Source organism: Megalobrama amblycephala, linkage group LG4 (assembly GCF_018812025.1).
Source record: "Megalobrama amblycephala isolate DHTTF-2021 linkage group LG4, ASM1881202v1, whole genome shotgun sequence".
NCBI lineage: Eukaryota > Metazoa > Chordata > Actinopteri > Cypriniformes > Xenocyprididae > Megalobrama > Megalobrama amblycephala.
Window position 1 is genome coordinate 28765790 of NC_063047.1, and position 19283 is coordinate 28785072.

Below are 19283 nucleotides of genomic sequence, written 5' to 3' on the forward strand. Positions count from 1 at the left end.
CTGAAGAGCAGGAAGTCAGATCAAAGCGAGCGAGGACCAAATGAGAGGAGAACAGAAACTCTAAAGTTAAGTAGTCACGTATAGACACTGCCCTACAACATCAGATTTTCTTTTAACTTGGACAAGGTAAGATTTCCTGGTTTCCTGGCTTAAAGGATATCCATATTTAGAATATAACCTTGGAATGTCTCTGAGTTCTTAAATTGGGATCCTAGTTTCTTCTCTTCTACATTAAAACTGTGTTAGTAAATTCATCAATCGTGAACATCATAAAGCCTTGTTTATACTCTCACCTGATTCCGCACCTGTTTGATGATTGGTTAAAGATGATGTTGTGAATTATTCATGAAAGAATCAAGTTACCATGCAAAAAACTTACATTGTATGAACAACAACAGTGTTTGGATTAAAGGTGTTTTGTTAGTGAACGAATCGTGATGAATCAATGTCATAGTCGTCTCCATTGTGAGCGCCTTGTTGTAGGAGGCTTTTTCCCCGGGACACACCAAACCGACCTAAAAAGAGCCCGGTAAAGTTAGTTTTAGGTTCGATATCCGCCGGACATTCCCTTGCCTCTGTTTAATGGAGTTAACAGTCTTACAAAGATATTAGTACCAAGATTTTGTTGTTCATGTTTTTTTTTGTTTTTTTTTCAACAGATGTTTAACAATTCTGACAGTGATGACAGCGATGAGACCAATTACCGCCGCAAGCCATTTATCTCGGTAGGACACTGCACTGTTAAATGTTTTCATGTTTTACCATATGGGATATCTTGTGACTATAGTTGTTTGTGGTTATGGTTAGTCTTTTGACTATATTCACTCTCGAAATTGCAATGGTTGCGTTTTGCAGGGCTAAAACTGACCGAATGGATATATACAGGAAAATAACTTGTTTGTTATTTTAGTTAGTTTGTTAAATATAGAATTCTGAAGTGAAATAAAGTGGCACTGTGTGATTACTTTTTTATAAATTCAGATGAATTAACAAGAGAGAGAAAAAGGCCACTGATCAGCCACTCTTGAAAAATAATAAAAGATTAAGCCAAAAAGTGAGTCAGAGAGTGAAATAACGAAAACAAACAAGTAAAAACAGCAGAGGAACAACTTGGATTCAGGTAAAGACTGATTTTTTCTAGAAAATACATTTTAATAAAAGAAAGAAGACTCAAACCTGTGGATTAGCATCTGGCTGCTGGATCACTATGTAGATTTCCCTCCAAAATGCTAAAGGATTTTTTTAAAGCAACTACAGCTGAAAATCTTTACAAAATTGTTGATCCTGAATTGTTAAACAGAGAGGTAAGCACTTTCTGGCAAATAACTTTAACAAAAAAATGTATATTTTGATCATATTCCAGTAAAATCTCTCATTATTACAAGCTAAAAGCTAAGTTAGCTGCAGTTTTGGCTCAGTGCCCAGTCTGATCACAATGGTGACAAAGAACTTAACTACTGACAAGAAGTGAAAGCCAATAGAACGTTTCATTGCAACACTGGCGCCCAGCAGCAGCCCTATGCTTCCGCCATTTTGGCATGAAATCGACTCTGCAGTCCAATAGCTTCTATGGCAATATCAGCTGCTTGTTGTTATTCAAGCTTGTTTAGAAAAAACCTGAAATCCAACCTGAATGATGACAACACAGAATAAAATACTAGTGATCATCAAATCCTTTTAACAGTTTATTTTACAGACTTTGTGTTTAAGTCTTCCAAAGAAAAGAGACCTTTGCTCTCTAGAAACCCAGTCAGTTTGGGTTAAAATTCTTTAAAAGGCTTATAAACACTGAATTATTACCAACATATGAAATTAAATTAAGGTCATGCATCAGAAAAATTGGGAATGTTGGACAATAAATATATAACAGAATATTTAACAGCTTGACAGTAAACTGACAGTAAAAAAACAAACAAAACAACAACAACAACAACAAAAACACAGCCACTGTGTCCAAAAGGGGAATTATGGGATAACAGACACAGCAATGCATCATGTTCTTCACTGTAAAAAACCGGCAGCTGTGGTTGCCAGAACTTTACCGTAAAAAATACAGTAGCAACGTAAAAAAAAAAATCTGTTAAATTTACGGTAAAATAACGTATTTCATTAACTGATATAATGTTAATTTACCAACCTAATGAAGTACTAATATCTGTTTTGTACCTTTATAATACACTGACAGACACCAAACACAGTGGTGATAAGAGTCACATGATGAATCAAAGTTCATCACAAGCAGCTTTTCCACAAGCTGAGAAGCACAATACTGATATATAGAAGGTGCACACAGTGTCATTCACACACACACTAAACACCATCATGGTAACATGCATGAAATTTTAAAAATGCAATAAACATTAATTTAACAATATTAGATGTAACATAAAACCCTAATGTACATAACTGATTAAAAAAAATGAGAAAAACTAAGAAACAGTTATTTCAACGAAAATATATCAAATGTGAAGTGTCACGCAGGGAATTGTGGGAATGTCAATTTACGTTTTTTCACTGTAAATTTTACAATGAATTGTAATTTTTCACTTCCAAAAACTGTGAATTTAACGGTATTTTACCGTAAAATTACATTAAATGTACCGTTAGATCTATTACAGTTATTCACCGTATATAGTACGGAAACTTTCTGTAAACCAATTGACAGTTTTTCACCGCAGCATTTTTACTGTTAAAATCACGGTCATTTTTTACAGTGTATAAGATCATTATGTCTGTAGCATGATCCAGGGGATTAAAACATACAATATATATTTCAGACCAAGTGGAGTAATTTACTAATTACTATTACTCCACTAGGTCTAAAGGCCTATATTGTACGTTTTAATCCCCTGGATCACCCTACAAACATGATGATCTTAACTTTATTAATTATTAATTTATTATTAATAGTAAATGTGTAAAGTTGCATAAAATGGAAAATAAAGTAGGCTAACAACATTACCTCAGATGGATGAATGTTGGATTCCACAACTGATAACATAAAACATATGCAAGACAATGCAACATTTACTGTCATAAAATCTACTGATGACCTAATTTGAGATTTTCATAATTTTCTATTGTGCTTCTGATTTGGCTGTGAGATTCGCTGATTTTAGGTGCGTAAGATGTGATGGATTCTTTTGCCATTTGCCATTTTCAGTTGCCATTTTCACCCCAAAATGGCTACCGATGGGCCTCCTAGTATCTGTTACCCAAAAAGCATCAGAGTTCTGCCTCTTGGGTTATATACACTTTGTGCAGGCCAGAAAAAAAAAAAAAAAAAAACACACACAAAACAAAAACACAAAGAGAAAACTCCCAGAGACAATCCTGATCTTCTGTATGCTGACTATATTCAACTCAATGGGAAAAGAATCAAGAACAACCTCATCTTTTACACCACTCTGATTACGCCATGGAAATCAGCCATCTGTGAGGAATACAAGCACATTTTTAAAGAAAGAATCGGTCGAGGTGGAAGATTAACTAATGCAAAGATGAAATGCTGGACACAGACAACCCCATCCTCACCATGTGTGACCATATGTCACCTCATGTGAACTTCATGGCTTTAAGAGAATCTATCTATCTATCTATCTATCTATCTATCTATCTATCTATCTATCTATCATTGTGCAAAAGCAATGATTATTTTAGCAATGATATAATGAGCAGAGCATATAAAATTTGCTGCTTTGAGAAAATGGAAGAAAGTCCAGGAGGTCACATTATATAAATACTTATTTTTGCTTAAAGAATTCATTTTGTTCTGATTTTTTTTTTTTTTTTTTTTTACATTTTGTGTACATATTTCCTGCATTTTCTGTTTGTATCTTAATAAAGACCAAATATATATATATGGATGGATGGTCATTAAAACATTATATATATACTTCATCTCGGGGAATCCCTGCTGCCATTTTGAAGTGCATTGTGTGGACAAGTGAAGTTTGGCAGACCATCAAACCCTCAGGCAGCTCCATACACCACAATGCAACATGATTGTGATGTCAAAGCAGATTGCGCTTAATTCAAAAGAGTTATTATTCAGCTCTTTTGTACTGTAAACTTCAATTCTCATTGATCAAATAGTGAAAGATTTTCTGAAATGCATATAACATTTTTGTCTTTTTACTGTTTTACATTTTCAATTGTGTTTATTATAAATGTTTCTGAATTAATAATAAATAACTGCTAAATGCTACTAACATGTTGAAGGATGATCTGTGCTTTTCTGGGATGACACAAATCTGTATAGCAGCTGTTTCAATTATTTTCTTTCTTTTATTTGTGTTCTTGTTTATTGTGTTTCCTTAATAGTAGTAGTAGTGCTGTGTTACGCAAGAACAGTAAAATTCCAATAAAATTCTTTGTAAAACAAATGATCCAATCACAGTTCGTTATCGATTGCCGTTAGTGAAGGCGGGATAGGCGCGGATTTGCAAAATTGCAATGATTGACATAGGTTGCGTTTTGCAGCACAAAAACTGACCAAACAGACATTTACAGGAAAATAACGGCAATTTTCGTTTATTTTATTTACAGTTTGTTAAATCTAGAATTCTGAAGTGAATTAAAGTAGTGCAGTAAGATTACTACTTTTTTATGAATTCAAATGAATTAACAAGAGAGAGAGAGAGAGAGAGAGAGAAAAAGAAACCTAATATCGAAGCTTGGTTTAAATTACAGCGAAGTTATCATCTCATTGCTGAGAGATATACATGTTTAGACAGGGACGTGCACAGGAATTTTGAGGGGCAGTTGCTCTGACCTAAAAAAAGGGCTATATGAAGGCCTGAGAATAACCGTGGTATAAGCGGAATAATTGACTCTGCTTCGAGTCGTGACCGAATCAGCACCTCAGGTGTGCATTATTTTTCTAATAATTCAACGGCCCGTCGTCAATTATTCCTACATTTTACCTCAAACTTGCATCTAGTTAACTTTCTAAAGTAGCAATCGCTTCTCGGGTCGACATTAACACGCTGACAAAATTATATTCAGAATTAAAAATATTTTTATACCACTTTTTAATGTGTGATTGTGTAAAGGTTTTCACGAGAGACCAACCTTTCGCGAACTTGTTTCCAACACTCGTTCTCATGGAGGCGCGGTGTGCACGGAGGGGAGGGGCTGTGCGCGCGAGAGTATATGAGAGAGACGCGTGAGTGAGAGACGCAGGGAAATGAAATGCAGCTGAACGTTTGCTCTATGAAAGACACCGACAAAGACATTTAATCTATAATTTTATTTTATTTTAATTAGTTTTGCCAAACACATTACAGTTTTGGTTAGTTATCGTGTTTTTGTAATGCCTCGTTTTTATTTTTATTTCAGTCAACGACGATGTTTTTTCCCACCTAGTTTTCGTTTTTTCATTCGTTTTCGTTAACGATTATAACCTTACTCACCTTTCCGACAACGTTAAGTCGTCTCACCTGACAACCGCGACAATCTCCTTCTAGTGCCGCTCATGCAGGCTCAGCTCAGGTGCCGGTCGCGTGCAGCACTGCAGCCACGTAAACAGAGTTTGCCCTTCCCCTACTGACTTTCACTTTCGGACGGGTGCCCGAATATGGAAGTGAATGAGGCTTTGCGATTTTTTTTTTTTTATCTAGGCCTACGTGAAATTCTGCATCCATTGTACGATTTTTTTATTTATTTTTTTCCACCTCGGAAGGGCAACGTGAGTCGAGAAGGGCATATGGGCAGTTGCCCGGGCAACCTGAGCAACCCCCCTGTGCACGTCCCTGTGTTTAGACATAGGTCGGATGTACAGATATCGAATATGTATCTTAAAACCACATTTGGAAGGCTCAGATTGGATGCAAAAAAATAAAAAATAATCGGATCTCGTGCAGATTTTTGTGTTTACACAAAATTTGTTGGATGCAGTAAATCTGATCAGATCTGACTCAGATGTAAAAAAAAAAAAATCTGATTTTTGTGTCAGTGTAAACGCAGCCATAGTGATAACCATTGCAACAAACGGGACAAAAATATATGAGATTGAGGCTAATTTCAGAAGCACTCTCATTGATTTGATTCTGGAACTGGGAACCGCTATGGAAATTATAAATTAGGCTATATATTTGAAAAAGTAATCAGTTTTAATTAGGCCAAAATATACAGTGTTGGCCTCATTCTTGACTCCTAAATAATTCTTTACTCCATCTAAAAGTAAATAATACCAATAATTGTGAAATAAAGTTTATAATAAAAATAAAGGTTTTCATTACGAAGCCTTTATTTATTTATGTCTTTATTATTTAAGAATTTATTATTTAACTCTGCGAGTAGGCTATTGTTTATTGTACAATCGAAAATCTAATCATTTTGAATCACTAATATCAAATATATAGGAAGAGGCCCATTATTATGACTTTTTGTAGGCGTAGCTCATCTGCGTCCATCCTTGCCATTATATTACAAGTGAATAGCCAACACGATCACATGAGAATGCGTATCAATAGTACGAGTTTGTAATCTCGTATAATATATACGCCAAAATGAATTTATGCTTATGGTACGCAGTTTTTTCGCGTGCATATGATACGCACTTTATGGCGTTTATATGATACGCTCTTGGGTAGGATGGGGGGGAGTGGGGGTTTCGTACGTATAATACGCCATAAAGTGCGTATCATGCACGCGAAAAATGCGTACCATAAGCACGCCAAAACTCATTTTGGCGTATATATTCTACGAGATTACAAACTCGTACTATTGATACGCATTTTCGTGTGATCGGGCTCGAATAGGTTTTGTTTCATCATAAATTTCAAGTACTTTCGATTTCCTTTTCTGGGCATGAACTGAAGAGCAGGAAGTCAGATCAAAGCGAGCGAGGACCAAATGAGAGGAGAACAGAAACTCTAAAGTTAAGTAGTCACGTATAGACACTGCCCTACAACATCAGATTCTTTTAACTTGGACAAGGTAAGATTTCCTGGTTTCCTGGCTTAAAGGATATCCATATTTAGAATATAACTGTTAACAGAGTAGGCTACGCGCAAATAAGACACAAACAACTGTGTACTCTTTCCCATACCTCCAGTCGCTCTGACTGGCACACTTTTATTAATCATAAGCACGTGTAATCATTCAATCAATGATTAGGTCACATGACATACTCGCACTGTGATTGGAATGCCTGTTACAAGGGAAAAAACAAAGCTGGGAAAATAAGTTACAAATAAAATACAAATGAATACAAATGAGAGCATAAATCATATAAATCTTAACACCCCCACTTGCTCGAACATTTGTCATTTCATCATCTTAACATAAGTACACAATTCATACACCGAACATAAACAAATAAAATTTCATTAACTTAAGTTTTGTTGCTGGTTTTGTTAGTACATCTGCAACCATATCATCAGTTGGACAGTACTCCAGACTAATTCTGCCTTCATTTATCACCGATCTTACAAAATGGTATTTAATGTCCACATGTTTACATCTCTGTCTACAGGGACGTGCACAGGGGGGTTGCTCAGGTTGCCCGGGCAACTGCCCATATGCCCTTCTTGACTCACGTTGCCCTTCCGAGGTGGAAAAAAATAAATAAAAAAAAATCGTACAATGGATGCAGAATTTCACGTAGGCCTAGATAAAAAAAAAAAAATCGCAAAGCCTCATTCACTTCCATATTCGGGCACCCGTCCGAAAGTGAAAGTCAGTAGGGGAAGGGCAAACTCTGTTTACGTGGCTGCAGTGCTGCACGCGACCGGCACCTGAGCTGAGCCTGCATGAGCGGCACTAGAAGGAGATTGTCGCGGTTGTCAGGTGAGACGACTTAACGTTGTCGGAAAGGTGAGTAAGGTTATAATCGTTAACGAAAACGAATGAAAAAACGAAAACTAGGTGGGAAAAAACATCGTCGTTGACTGAAATAAAAATAAAAACGAGGCATTACAAAAACACGATAACTAACCAAAACTGTAATGTGTGTTTGGCAAAACTAATTAAAATAAAATAAAATTATAGATTAAATGTCTTTGTCGGTGTCTTTCATAGAGCAAACGTTCAGCTGCATTTCATTTCCCTGCGTCTCTCACTCACGCGTCTCTCTCATATACTCTCGCGCGCACAGCCCCTCCCCTCCGTGCACACCGCGCCTCCATGAGAACGAGTGTTGGAAACAAGTTCGCGAAAGGTTGGTCTCTCGTGAAAACCTTTACACAATCACACATTAAAAAGTGGTATAAAAATATTTTTAATTCTGAATATAATTTTGTCAGCGTGTTAATGTCGACCCGAGAAGCGATTGCTACTTTAGAAAGTTAACTAGATGCAAGTTTGAGGTAAAATGTAGGAATAATTGACGACGGGCCGTTGAATTATTAGAAAAATAATGCACACCTGAGGTGCTGATTCGGTCACGACTCGAAGCAGAGTCAATTATTCCGCTTATACCACGGTTATTCTCAGGCCTTCATATAGCCCTTTTTTTAGGTCAGAGCAACTGCCCCTCAAAATTCCTGTGCACGTCCCTGGATGACATATTCCGTAACACTCTCACTGGACGACTTCTGCAGTGAAGTTAGCTCTGTATACAAACTTATTACCCGGGGCTTCCCCTTTCCAGCATAATATTCACGCAGAATCTTCAGCGCCTCTCGTCCGTCGTCTGCTGCTGCTCTCATGACCAACGATAAACTTTTATCATCCAGAAACTGTATAAGCTCCGCGTAGGCTTCGGCGTTTTTCGCTGTATCTTCCTCATCTTCGTCAGATGGTTCATTTAAAATAGTCTCTTTCAATCCTTGTAAACAAAGGTGGCCCAAAAATTTCGTCTCCCATAACTCATAATTCTTTTCATCACCGTCGAAGACAAGTCTTGACCAGCGGCTTGTTGTGGTCGCTTCCTTTTCCCTTCTACTCATGTTGTAAGTAGGCCTTGTCTCGGGTTAAACTCAGGTGCACGCAGTAACCATTGCGACCTTCACACCATATCATATTACGTTATCTGGGCCCATAACCTGTTAACAGAGTAGGCTACGCGCAAATAAGACACAAACAACTGTGTACTCTTTCCCATACCTCCAGTCGCTCTGACTGGCACACTTTTATTAATCATAAGCACGTGTAATCATTCAATCAATGATTAGGTCACATGACATACTCGCACTGTGATTGGAATGCCTGTTACAAGGGAAAAAACAAAGCTGGGAAAATAAGTTACAAATGAATACAAATGAGAGCATAAATCATATAAATCTTAACAATAACCTTGGAATGTCTCTGAGTTCTTAAATTGGGATCCTAGTTTCTTCTCTTCTACATTAAAACTGTGTTAGTAAATTCATCAATCGTGAACATCATAAAGCCTTGTTTATACTCTCACCTGATTCCGCACCTGTTTGATGATTGGTTAAAGATGATGTTGTGAATTATTCATGAAAGAATCAAGTTACCATGCAAAAAACTTACATTGTATGAACAACAACAGTGTTTGGATTAAAGGTGTTTTGTTAGTGAACGAATCGTGATGAATCAATGTCATAGTCGTCTCCATTGTGAGCGCCTTGTTGTAGGAGGCTTTTTCCCCGGGACACACCAAACCGACCTAAAAAGAGCCCGGTAAAGTTAGTTTTAGGTTCGATATCCGCCGGATATTCCCTTGCCTCTGGTTTATAGAGTCAACACTTACAAAGATATTAGTACCAAGACTTTGTTATTCATGTTTTTTTTGTTTTTTTTCAACAGATGTTTAACAATTCTGACAGTGATGACAGCGATGAGACCAATTACCGCCGCAAGCCATTTATCTCGGTAGGACACTGCACTGTTAAATGTTTTCATGTTTTACCATATGGGATATCTTGTGACTATAGTTGTTTGTGGTTATGGTTAGTCTTTTGACTATATTCAATCTCGAAATTGCAATGGTTGCGTTTTACAGGGCTAAAACTGACTGAATGGATATATACAGGAAAATAACTTGTTTGTTATTTTAGTTAGTTTGTTAAATCTACAATTCTGAAGTGAAATAAAGTAGCACTGTGTGATTACTTTTTTATAAATTCAGATGAACTTGTGTACACTTGAAAAATGTGTATGGATTACATAATTTACTTTGCATTCAACCTAACAAATGGGAAGTTGACTGATACAGTATCCAATCCACTCTGCAAAATAAAAGTGCTATTAACTCTACAGTTTTACTACTGTACTACTGAACTCATTTGTGTTTAGATATTCAGCAGTCAATGAAATACTCTTTTTGTATTTTTGTTAGTAAATTATATCAGCTTCGCTTGAACTGAGGCACTACAGCGATCTGTCATGCCACATTAAAAAAAATTAGTTTCATGTCAAAAGCAACAAAGCTTATTGCGATTTATTGAATGGTTACGTATCCTCGCGCTTTTTTAAGTGAGTATATGGAAATGCTTGACCTTTCCTAGTGTAGCATCTGGACCAAATCAGACACAATTACTTGTTATATTTAACAAATAATCCTTGAAACTCATTAGGTGGTTTATGGAACCATCCTCCCCGAACTAGGACAATAAGGGCCTCAGTTACCATGGACACCGTCTGATAAGGCTTAGTTTATTGCCCTGAACTATGCAGCCCAAAAACAGAGTCCATAGAAAAACCCATAGCTCTTAGAACAGACTTTCCTGCATTAATTTATAGAGAAACTGTCCTATAAATGAACATGCATCCCAGGACATTGTGTGTATAATTACAACTGTCTTGTAAAGTGTCTCTTGTGTTCTGTTTTGCTTTATGCAAATCTTATGAGTATACTATTAGTTAAGGTAACCCTGCGTACATCATGTCTCCTACTAAATTAATGCCCATTTAATGACTCACACTTTGGTGGACATCACCATCTCATAGAATGCATGGTAAGTTTGTTATATTTATCAGAGTATAAATGTACAAACTTAATAGCTCACACTCCTCATGCAAAAAAAAAAAAAAAATCTCTCACCAGAGAATTGGACCTTTCTCTTTGGTGAAGCCAAAACTCTGGGATGTAAACTTTCCGTAGAAGTTAAATACCCCCAGGCAGAACACTCGCCCCTCTTCTTGTTCATGTCTTTGTCCCTGCTGATACTACTGATTGTTGTCACGTGAGCCAGGCAGGTAGGCCTCACACCATGCGCAACCTCCTCGACCACTGACAGTCAAATTTAACAGCGCAAGTCGTTTAACTTTCTTCATTCAACGCAGAAGATATTGATTACAACTTTGCACCAAACCATCAAGAATTTCTCCTCAGCCTGCAGATCCAGATGCTCCTCAACAGATAAGGCATTTTGCAAGTATCGTACATTTGAACACTAAACAGCGATTTAGTATTAATTTGTAAACCCCTTTGTTAACAAATGTGCTTTTTTACTGAGAAAACTGATGGTCCTTCCAGCTTGTTTAATTGACTCTTCTCATCGCTTTATTCCCCTGTTATGATATGGTTCAAATTTCATTTCCACTCTCTCATTTCCTATGTATACGTGAATTGTATGTATGTGTTTGTTAGTTTAGTTATGTGTTCATGATTTAGTTAATAAAACTTGTGCACAATACATATTTCCTTATGATTCTCTGTCTGCGAATAAATTGTCACTTAAATGATCGATTTTGTTACAAGCTCTAAGCGCTGTAAGTACTAAGAAAAATTTACATGAAAAATACCCTTTTTCTTAGAATTAATTAATAATAGGGGTGCACCGATACCATGCTCACGTACTCATAAAAATACCTCACGTGACGTAACTGACAGCATTTTCCGTGCACAGAGACACCGGCGGCAGCAGCAGGAACAATGTCAGCCTCAGAGGTGTGGAAATACTTCAAAATTAATGGTGACAACCGACACATTGTGAACTGCATGCTTTCAATTACAATTCGTTATCGATTAGTGAAGGCGGGATAGGCGGAATCGCACCGAATGACACAGACAAGAAGCACGCTCTCTCTCTCTCTCGCACGTGATCCCAGTTCTCACAGACGACGCGCGATCGGTTCCCCACACGAATGAATGTTCAAATGCACACACAGTTGTCAAAATGTCCATCGTGTGGATTATCTCAGAAATACAGTCAGTTATGGCTTAAGTGGATGCAAACATTTGGGTGAAAACAGGATATGTGTCAGTATCCATGGATTCGGTCTTAAAGGGACCCCTGACAGCAACATAGTGTCGACCCAGATCTGGTCCGTGTGTAATCCACATGTACTAGATGTGGGCCGGATTTGGGCCACACTATGTTGCTGTCTGGGTGTAGCCTATATTTGTCATTAATGTTAATAAAACAACAAAATATGTTAAATAAATGTATACATGATAAATAAACCTACTGTCATGTTCCCAGTCATTCCCAGACTTCAGTTTTCATAATCCTCCCTGGCCATCACCTGCACTCACTCCACCAATCAGTAATCACCACACCCAGCTGCAGCACATTATCTGGACTATTTAAGCCACTCACATGCTCACACCCATTGCGAGATCTTGTTTACTACGGTTGCAATTCTGAGCGTTTATCATTCTGTTTGTCTGCCTGTTTTTGATCTAGTCTGTTCCCTGTCTACGATTCTCTGCTGCCTGCCTTTGGACTGTTTATTGTTTACTGGACTTGTGATTGTTATCTGCCTGCCCTGACCTATTGCCTGTTCTCCGACTACGATTCTGCCTGCTCTCTGCCATACCTGTCTGCTGTTGTTCTACCATTGCCTTTCTGAATACGAACACTGTTTAATAAAGCATGCACATGGATCCTATGCTAAGTCCCAATTCATTACACCTACTGTATCTGAAAAACAAGTTTATTTAATTTGTATCTTTATTGTTGTATTGTTTGTAAAATTCTTTTTATATAACAACATATAGCCTATTGGTAATTATGGCCTCTGAAGGTTACTGGACACTGTGAAATTTTTGATCTTTAAGTTTGTGACAACATAAACATTATTACTTTTTTCATTAGAGTAATAATAAAGAAGCTGTCATACATTCATTAGTCTCACAGTGTTGTGCTTGGAAAACTGCAACATCACCAAAAAAAAAAAAAAGAGAGAGAGAGAGAGAAATTAATAAATGTATAGGCATCGGTATCGGTATCAGCGAGTACTAGAAAAAAAGTATCAGTACTCGTACTCTGTCCTTAAAAAATGGCATCGGTCCATCCCTAATTAATAATCAATATTGAGTGTTCACAGAATGAACTGATTAACTAGTAGCTACATTAAAATTACAATCAATTTGATTAACTGATTCAAATATTCATAATTAATCATAATGGATAGTCATAATGAGTTATAAATAATTATTAATATTTCCCCTTTGAGCTAATTTCGCTACACTAGTGGGTAGCCATAGGGTATAGTGTATCATGTAGACTACACCACTGAAGGTAGGTAATAAATGTTGGAAATCCTTAAGTGTGGGAATAAATCTTTTAGATCACGCCATTTAAGTTTATTTATGTATTTATTTAATCAATCAATCAATAAATCTACATTTTAAATCCTGCAGGGCTCTTATAAATTCAGTACGATGTTATGCAATCCTGCAGGACATGTCATTGGACAAATCCACAGGAATCCTGCAGGAATCCTATTATGCAATCCTACAGGACAGTATATGGAAAAACCTACAGGACTCCTGCAGGAATGTACCCTGTCCTGTAGTATTTTATTCTATCTTGCATGATTCCTGCAGGATTTTTTGGGCTAATTTGTTTCTTTCGATGGATATACATTCTGGCTTCCCAATACCTTACAACAACAGTGATGATCAAAGCGCAGACTATCGAGTGAGGTGAGACTGAACACGCGTTGCTTATGTTTAAACTAAACATAAGTTCCAAGTTCAAGAAGATGCGAATGAGAACTTGTGCACGCCGTGAGAAGATTTGTGTGTGCACTCATCCAAAGTGCGCAAACACGCATCTCAGACAGCTCTTAAATATCGAGTTCTCTTTCCAGTCCGGTGCTTGAACGGAACATAGCAAATACCTTACTGAAACTGTGACTCTAAAACCGTGAGTAATTTGGGTCCCACTTTATATTAAGTGGCCTTAACAACTATGTACTTACATCAAAAAATAAGTACAGTGTACTTATTGGGTTCATATTGAATTGCAAAACACTTTTGCTGCTATTGAGATGGGATACAGGTAAGGTTAGGGAAAGCTTTGGTGGTATGGGTAGGTTTAAGGGTAGGGCTAAGGGTTAAGGGATGGGTCAAAAGTGTAATTATAAATGTAATTACAGAAATTAATTACAGATGTAATTACATGCAGGTGTTTTTAAAATATAAGTACAATGTAGAAACATGTATGTACACAATAAGTGCATTGTATCAAATTATTAATTTAAATGCAAGTACATAGTAGTTAAGGCCACTTAATATAAAGTGAGTCCGTAATTTGAATCTACCGTTTTTGTCACAGAATTACTTTTAAAACAAATGAGTTGACAAAAAATATTAGCAGAATAACACAAGCTGTTTTAAGTAATACTAATATTAAAGGTGCCCTAGAATGCTTTTTCACAAAATGTAATATAAGTCTAAGGTGTCCCCTGAATGTGTCTGTGAAGTTTTCAGCCCCATAGATTTTTTATTATTAAATTTTTTAACTGCCTATTGCTTGCTTACCTGCATAAAGTCTGTTGATTTGGCTCTGCACAGCTCCAGACGTTAATACTGGCTTGTCTAATGCCTAGGGTGGCCATTTCCATAACACCAAAAAGGTGGACACTTTGCGGCATTTAGTGAGGCAAGAATAATTGCATAGGACTCTGGTGTACTCGCAGCTACAATGTACTCGTAATACAATTTTGTCCATTATATCGATGGTATCATGATACAGTGATTCTGAAAAGCCTACTCTATTCATTGCTGGACAATTTGATGTAGACCTATGTGTAACAGAAGAGGCAAAAGTGTTTGTTCACAGTATTTGTATTTATTCAAGACATTGTGATGTCTTTTTCAAAAAAAAAAAGTCTTGCAAAGTGCACAGTGCCTGAAAACATAACATTTCTGGAGTTCTGGAAATAAAATAAATAAATAAATAAATTAATTAATCTGGCAGACTGGCATGGTGCCAGAAAACATAACATTTCTGGACTTCTGAAAATAACAGAAATACATAAACAAAACGTGATGATATGACGTAGCCAGCAGGCTTGTTTACGTTTTTAACCAATGATATATCAGATATTTATTTGACACCGCTTTCAGCCAATCGTTTGTTTGACCAGACGCTATAGACCAGACCTTTGGTGCTCCTTTCAATAGAGTCATGTAGTGACTGTCAATAGTGACTGTTGTCTTTTTCATTCTCTCTGCTTAGTTCTAATGGAATTGTCATCATCTCTTTCAGAAAAAGCAGACTGCCAGAAACAATGAATCTGGGGAGACGTCACAAGCTTGTGACAATGCTCAGGTAAGGTCATGATATTTGATGTTTGATTCATAGTGTTTTAGGCCCACAAAACAAAAAGCTATAGATAACTTGTCGTAATTTACTTTTCACAATTTTTCACAAATTTTCACTATTTAGTGCCGGAGGGCTAACAACATTAAAATAGCTTAATAGGCTCATCATCATTTGTCCTATTCACAGACACACAGAACAGCCAAAAACAAGCCTAATATACCACCCAACAAAAAATGGAAGCCGATGGACCTTCTGAGCCCCTTGCAACAGAGTCCTGTGGGTGACTTTTGTCTTTCTCATTCTCTCTGCTTAGACATTGCATTGAGTTTAGGCTTATGGAATGCCAAACCTGCCAAAATTAAAAATAAATAAATATATAAATAATTATACAAAGAAAAGCAAAAAAACAAAAATAATTATTTATACATTTATTTCCTGATTTATGTATTTTTTTTTTTTTTTTTTCCACTTTTTTTTTTCTTTTATTTATACATTTATTTATTTTTACTTTTATTGATGAGCCTGTTGATAGTGGGATGAATGACTTGGATGGGCAATATGGCCAAAATCTTATATCACGGGTTGTGACATGGATAGGTTACTCTTTATTCCGGATATGGCCGTAGAACATCGTCTGGTCTGGATCTGTAAAATGTCCTGGGCTGGCAAACATGAACAGCAACATCTTCAACAGATCTAATAACAGGGACTCAGAAATGGAAGCGCTTGATATTTTCCATCATTAATCATTTGGTGTGAAAAAATGTGGCTGATAAGAGCTTGTGTTTGATTGAGACTCGGACACCAGTCAGGACACGGAAAGGAACCAGCGCACATATAGGCTATAGTGAAGTCAATGCAAGTATATTGATCATTGCATTTGAAACGAGACCACAAATTCACTTCACATTCATATTTCCTACTTGTACTTATATGCTACACTTATATTCAAGGTGTCACTGTGGCCTCAATGCTGGCCCTCGCCTACTCTGAGCTCGATTGCTATGTCTGAGGTAAACCACGCCCTCCTCATTACCCTACGAACAAAGAAATATAGAAATACATAAATGTAAAAATAAAGAAAAGTAAAAATGAATAAATGTGGAAATAAACAAATATGGAAATAAATACATAAATGTGGAAATAAATAAAAGTCAAAATGAATGATTGTATAAATAAATAAATAAAAGAAAAAATAAATGTTAAAAATGTACATAAATATGGAAATAAATGTATAAAATATTTATACTTTGTATATTTATTTATGCATTTATTTATTTTTAATTTTGGCAGGTTTGGCATTCTATATAGACTTAAGCTGGGGACACACCTAACGATTAGCTGAAACATTCTAAGACTGAACTGAACACACATACCAATTGTTTCCGTCGACGAGAGCCGATTTATATACTTACACATGGAATTTGAACACCGACTGTAATCGCAGACTGAACGCAACTGGCTCTGACTGGACGCGTTTGAGCACGATCAGTCATAAGTATCAGTTTACATTCATAATCGGCCTTAAAATCGTTAAGTGTGTGCGCGGCTTTAGTTGTAATGGAATATGCTTTTGTCTTTTTCAGAAAAAGCAGAATGCCAGAAACAATGAATCTGGGGAGACGTCACAAGCTAGTGACAATGCTCAGGTAAGGTCATGATATTTGATGTTTGATTCATAGTGTTTTAGGCCCACAAAACAAAAAGCTATAGATAACTTGTCACAATTTACTGTGTTATATAGAGCCTGAAGGTTATGTTATTGACATTCTAATAGGCTATAAAATTATCATTTACAAATGTAATCAGTAATTAAATCAAAATGTCACCATATGAAAGTTTTCTGAAATTCTCAAAGCCACAAATAAAGACAAAAAACGTTATCTAGAACATGTTAATGTCTTTTACAACAGCAAAACAATGTACAAAGAACAAGCTGTGATTGAGAATCCTATGCTGCCCTAGAAAACAGGGGTTAAAGCAGCGGCGGCTGGTGCTAACATTTTTTTGGGGGGGGGTTTCTGCACCATGGACTCTTTTTTTTTTCAGTTCAACTGCTTTGCCTTGAGCAGAAGGACCACTCCCTCGAGGCCCATTTAGAGGATTTCATCCGTCTCGTACCAGCTACAACTTTCCCGGACAGCAGCCTCTGCAACTTCCTATATGCTGGCCTCAACACCGCCACCAAAGCCCTGCTGTCCGGGGAAGGGCCTCGAGGGAGCTTCATGGAATACGTTGAGTGGGTGCTGGTGTCCTGTGATTCGTGGCTCACAGTCAACATCGTCGACAACGACACCAGTCCCACTAGCTACCCAGTGCCCAGCCAACAACACCGGCGAGGATCGACAGCCTGAGCCCACCGCAGGCAACGAGAACCACTCCGCCGCGACGTACATGCTAGTGCACACAAGAGCGACCGAGCTGAACATCGCCACAGAGCCTGAGCGGCACGTGCCTGACCAGGTGTGTGAGTCGGCTGCCTCTTCCGTCGCTGAGGGAGTCTTGGTGGAGTTCGACGGGATAGAAAGGAGCCCCGCCCAACCCCCCACCACTGAGAGTGAGTGTTCGGCCACCGCACTGGAGAACATTTTTTTTGATGTTGGAGAGGTTGTTTTGTTTCCCCCTCTGTTACCTTTTGTGTCTCTATGTGTTTCCAACTGGTTGGTTCCGTCCAGCCCTGAACTTTCCGTCTCCCCGCTGTTTCCATCCAGCCCTGTGTTCCCTCCCAACCTCCCTCATCCACTACCTCTCCAGCACACCTTGGACTCTGCTCCACAGTGTTTGCCCCAGTCCCCAGCTAATCCTGTCGTCCCATCATTGATGCCTCCCATCAGTCCCTCAGCACCTCCTCTCAGTGGTGAGGCTACACCTCGGGCCCTCCTGGAGTCATCTCGTCACGGCTGTGAGAAGCCCTCTGCCTCTGCACGCTCCAGTCCTCCTCGATCTGTCGTCCCAACTCCTGCACCTACACTCCTTCCTCCCTTGATGTCGGCAGAAACCGTCGGACTTTCAGCCTCACAGGACTCCCTCAGTACGTCGGCTCCACCTGGGTTGGGCATCGCTACACCTACGCCATGGACCTACGGGCCGGTTGCTACATTCTGGCCCTCCACCCCTTCGTCTTCAGCCTGCTCCTCCCTTCCTCCCTCAGGCTCCGCCTCTGCCCTCGGTCGCTCCTGCTCGCCTTCAGCCCTCCGGATCTCTACCACCATCTCAGGGGGTCATCACTACGGCTATGTCGCGGCCGCCTAGATCTTCGGAGTCCCTCCACTACATCGGCTCTCTGGCTTCTGGGGGAAATTCAGTATTTAAAGCATGCCATAGGGCTGGGCAATATGGCCAAAAAATCATATCTCTATTTTTGGGCTGAATGGCGATGTATAATCTCGGTATTTTGTACATTTTTCTATTTGAACTAAAAAAAAAAAAATACAAAAAATCTGTATTTAATAATTTTTTTTATTTTATTTCACATCCTGCCCAATATTTTCCTACAAACAAATGTTCATATTGAAGGCTATGAAAACAAACATGAATGTTTGTCTATTCTGACACTACAATCTAAAAACAAAATAATGCTTTTTAAAGCAGAAGTTACATTCACTAAACTAAAACTGAAAATAAAAAAAGCACAGACTAATTATTAGTGATTATTACCCTGCAATGGTCACTTTACAGTTACTGCTTTACAGTTTAGTACTGCTAAAAATACACTTAGTTGTAGGTTCGAAATTCTACATATGGCACATTTATTTTCGCAAACAAAAACAAATAATCAACAACAAATATTTTAGCGCTCCGTCTGTTTAGCGCGCATGCGCACGGCGGCGCTCGTTCGCGGAAGTTTGTGCTTCCACTTCTGTCTCCTGG

General features: G+C 37.9%; 1 protein-coding gene across 1 annotated transcript in view; it reads left to right on the forward strand.

Moving 5' to 3' along the window:
* The window catches only part of LOC125267249 (serine protease FAM111A-like), a 25080-nt gene continuing 5797 nt past the window's right edge, over window positions 1-19283 (forward strand). The window contains exons 1-6 of the mRNA XM_048188707.1: window positions 1-126; window positions 660-725; window positions 9718-9783; window positions 15357-15419; window positions 15600-15689; window positions 17000-17062. Coding sequence (XP_048044664.1) covers window positions 660-725; window positions 9718-9783; window positions 15357-15419; window positions 15600-15689; window positions 17000-17062 — 348 coding nt within the window. The 5' untranslated portion in view covers window positions 1-126. The remainder of the gene's footprint in view (window positions 127-659; window positions 726-9717; window positions 9784-15356; window positions 15420-15599; window positions 15690-16999; window positions 17063-19283) is intronic.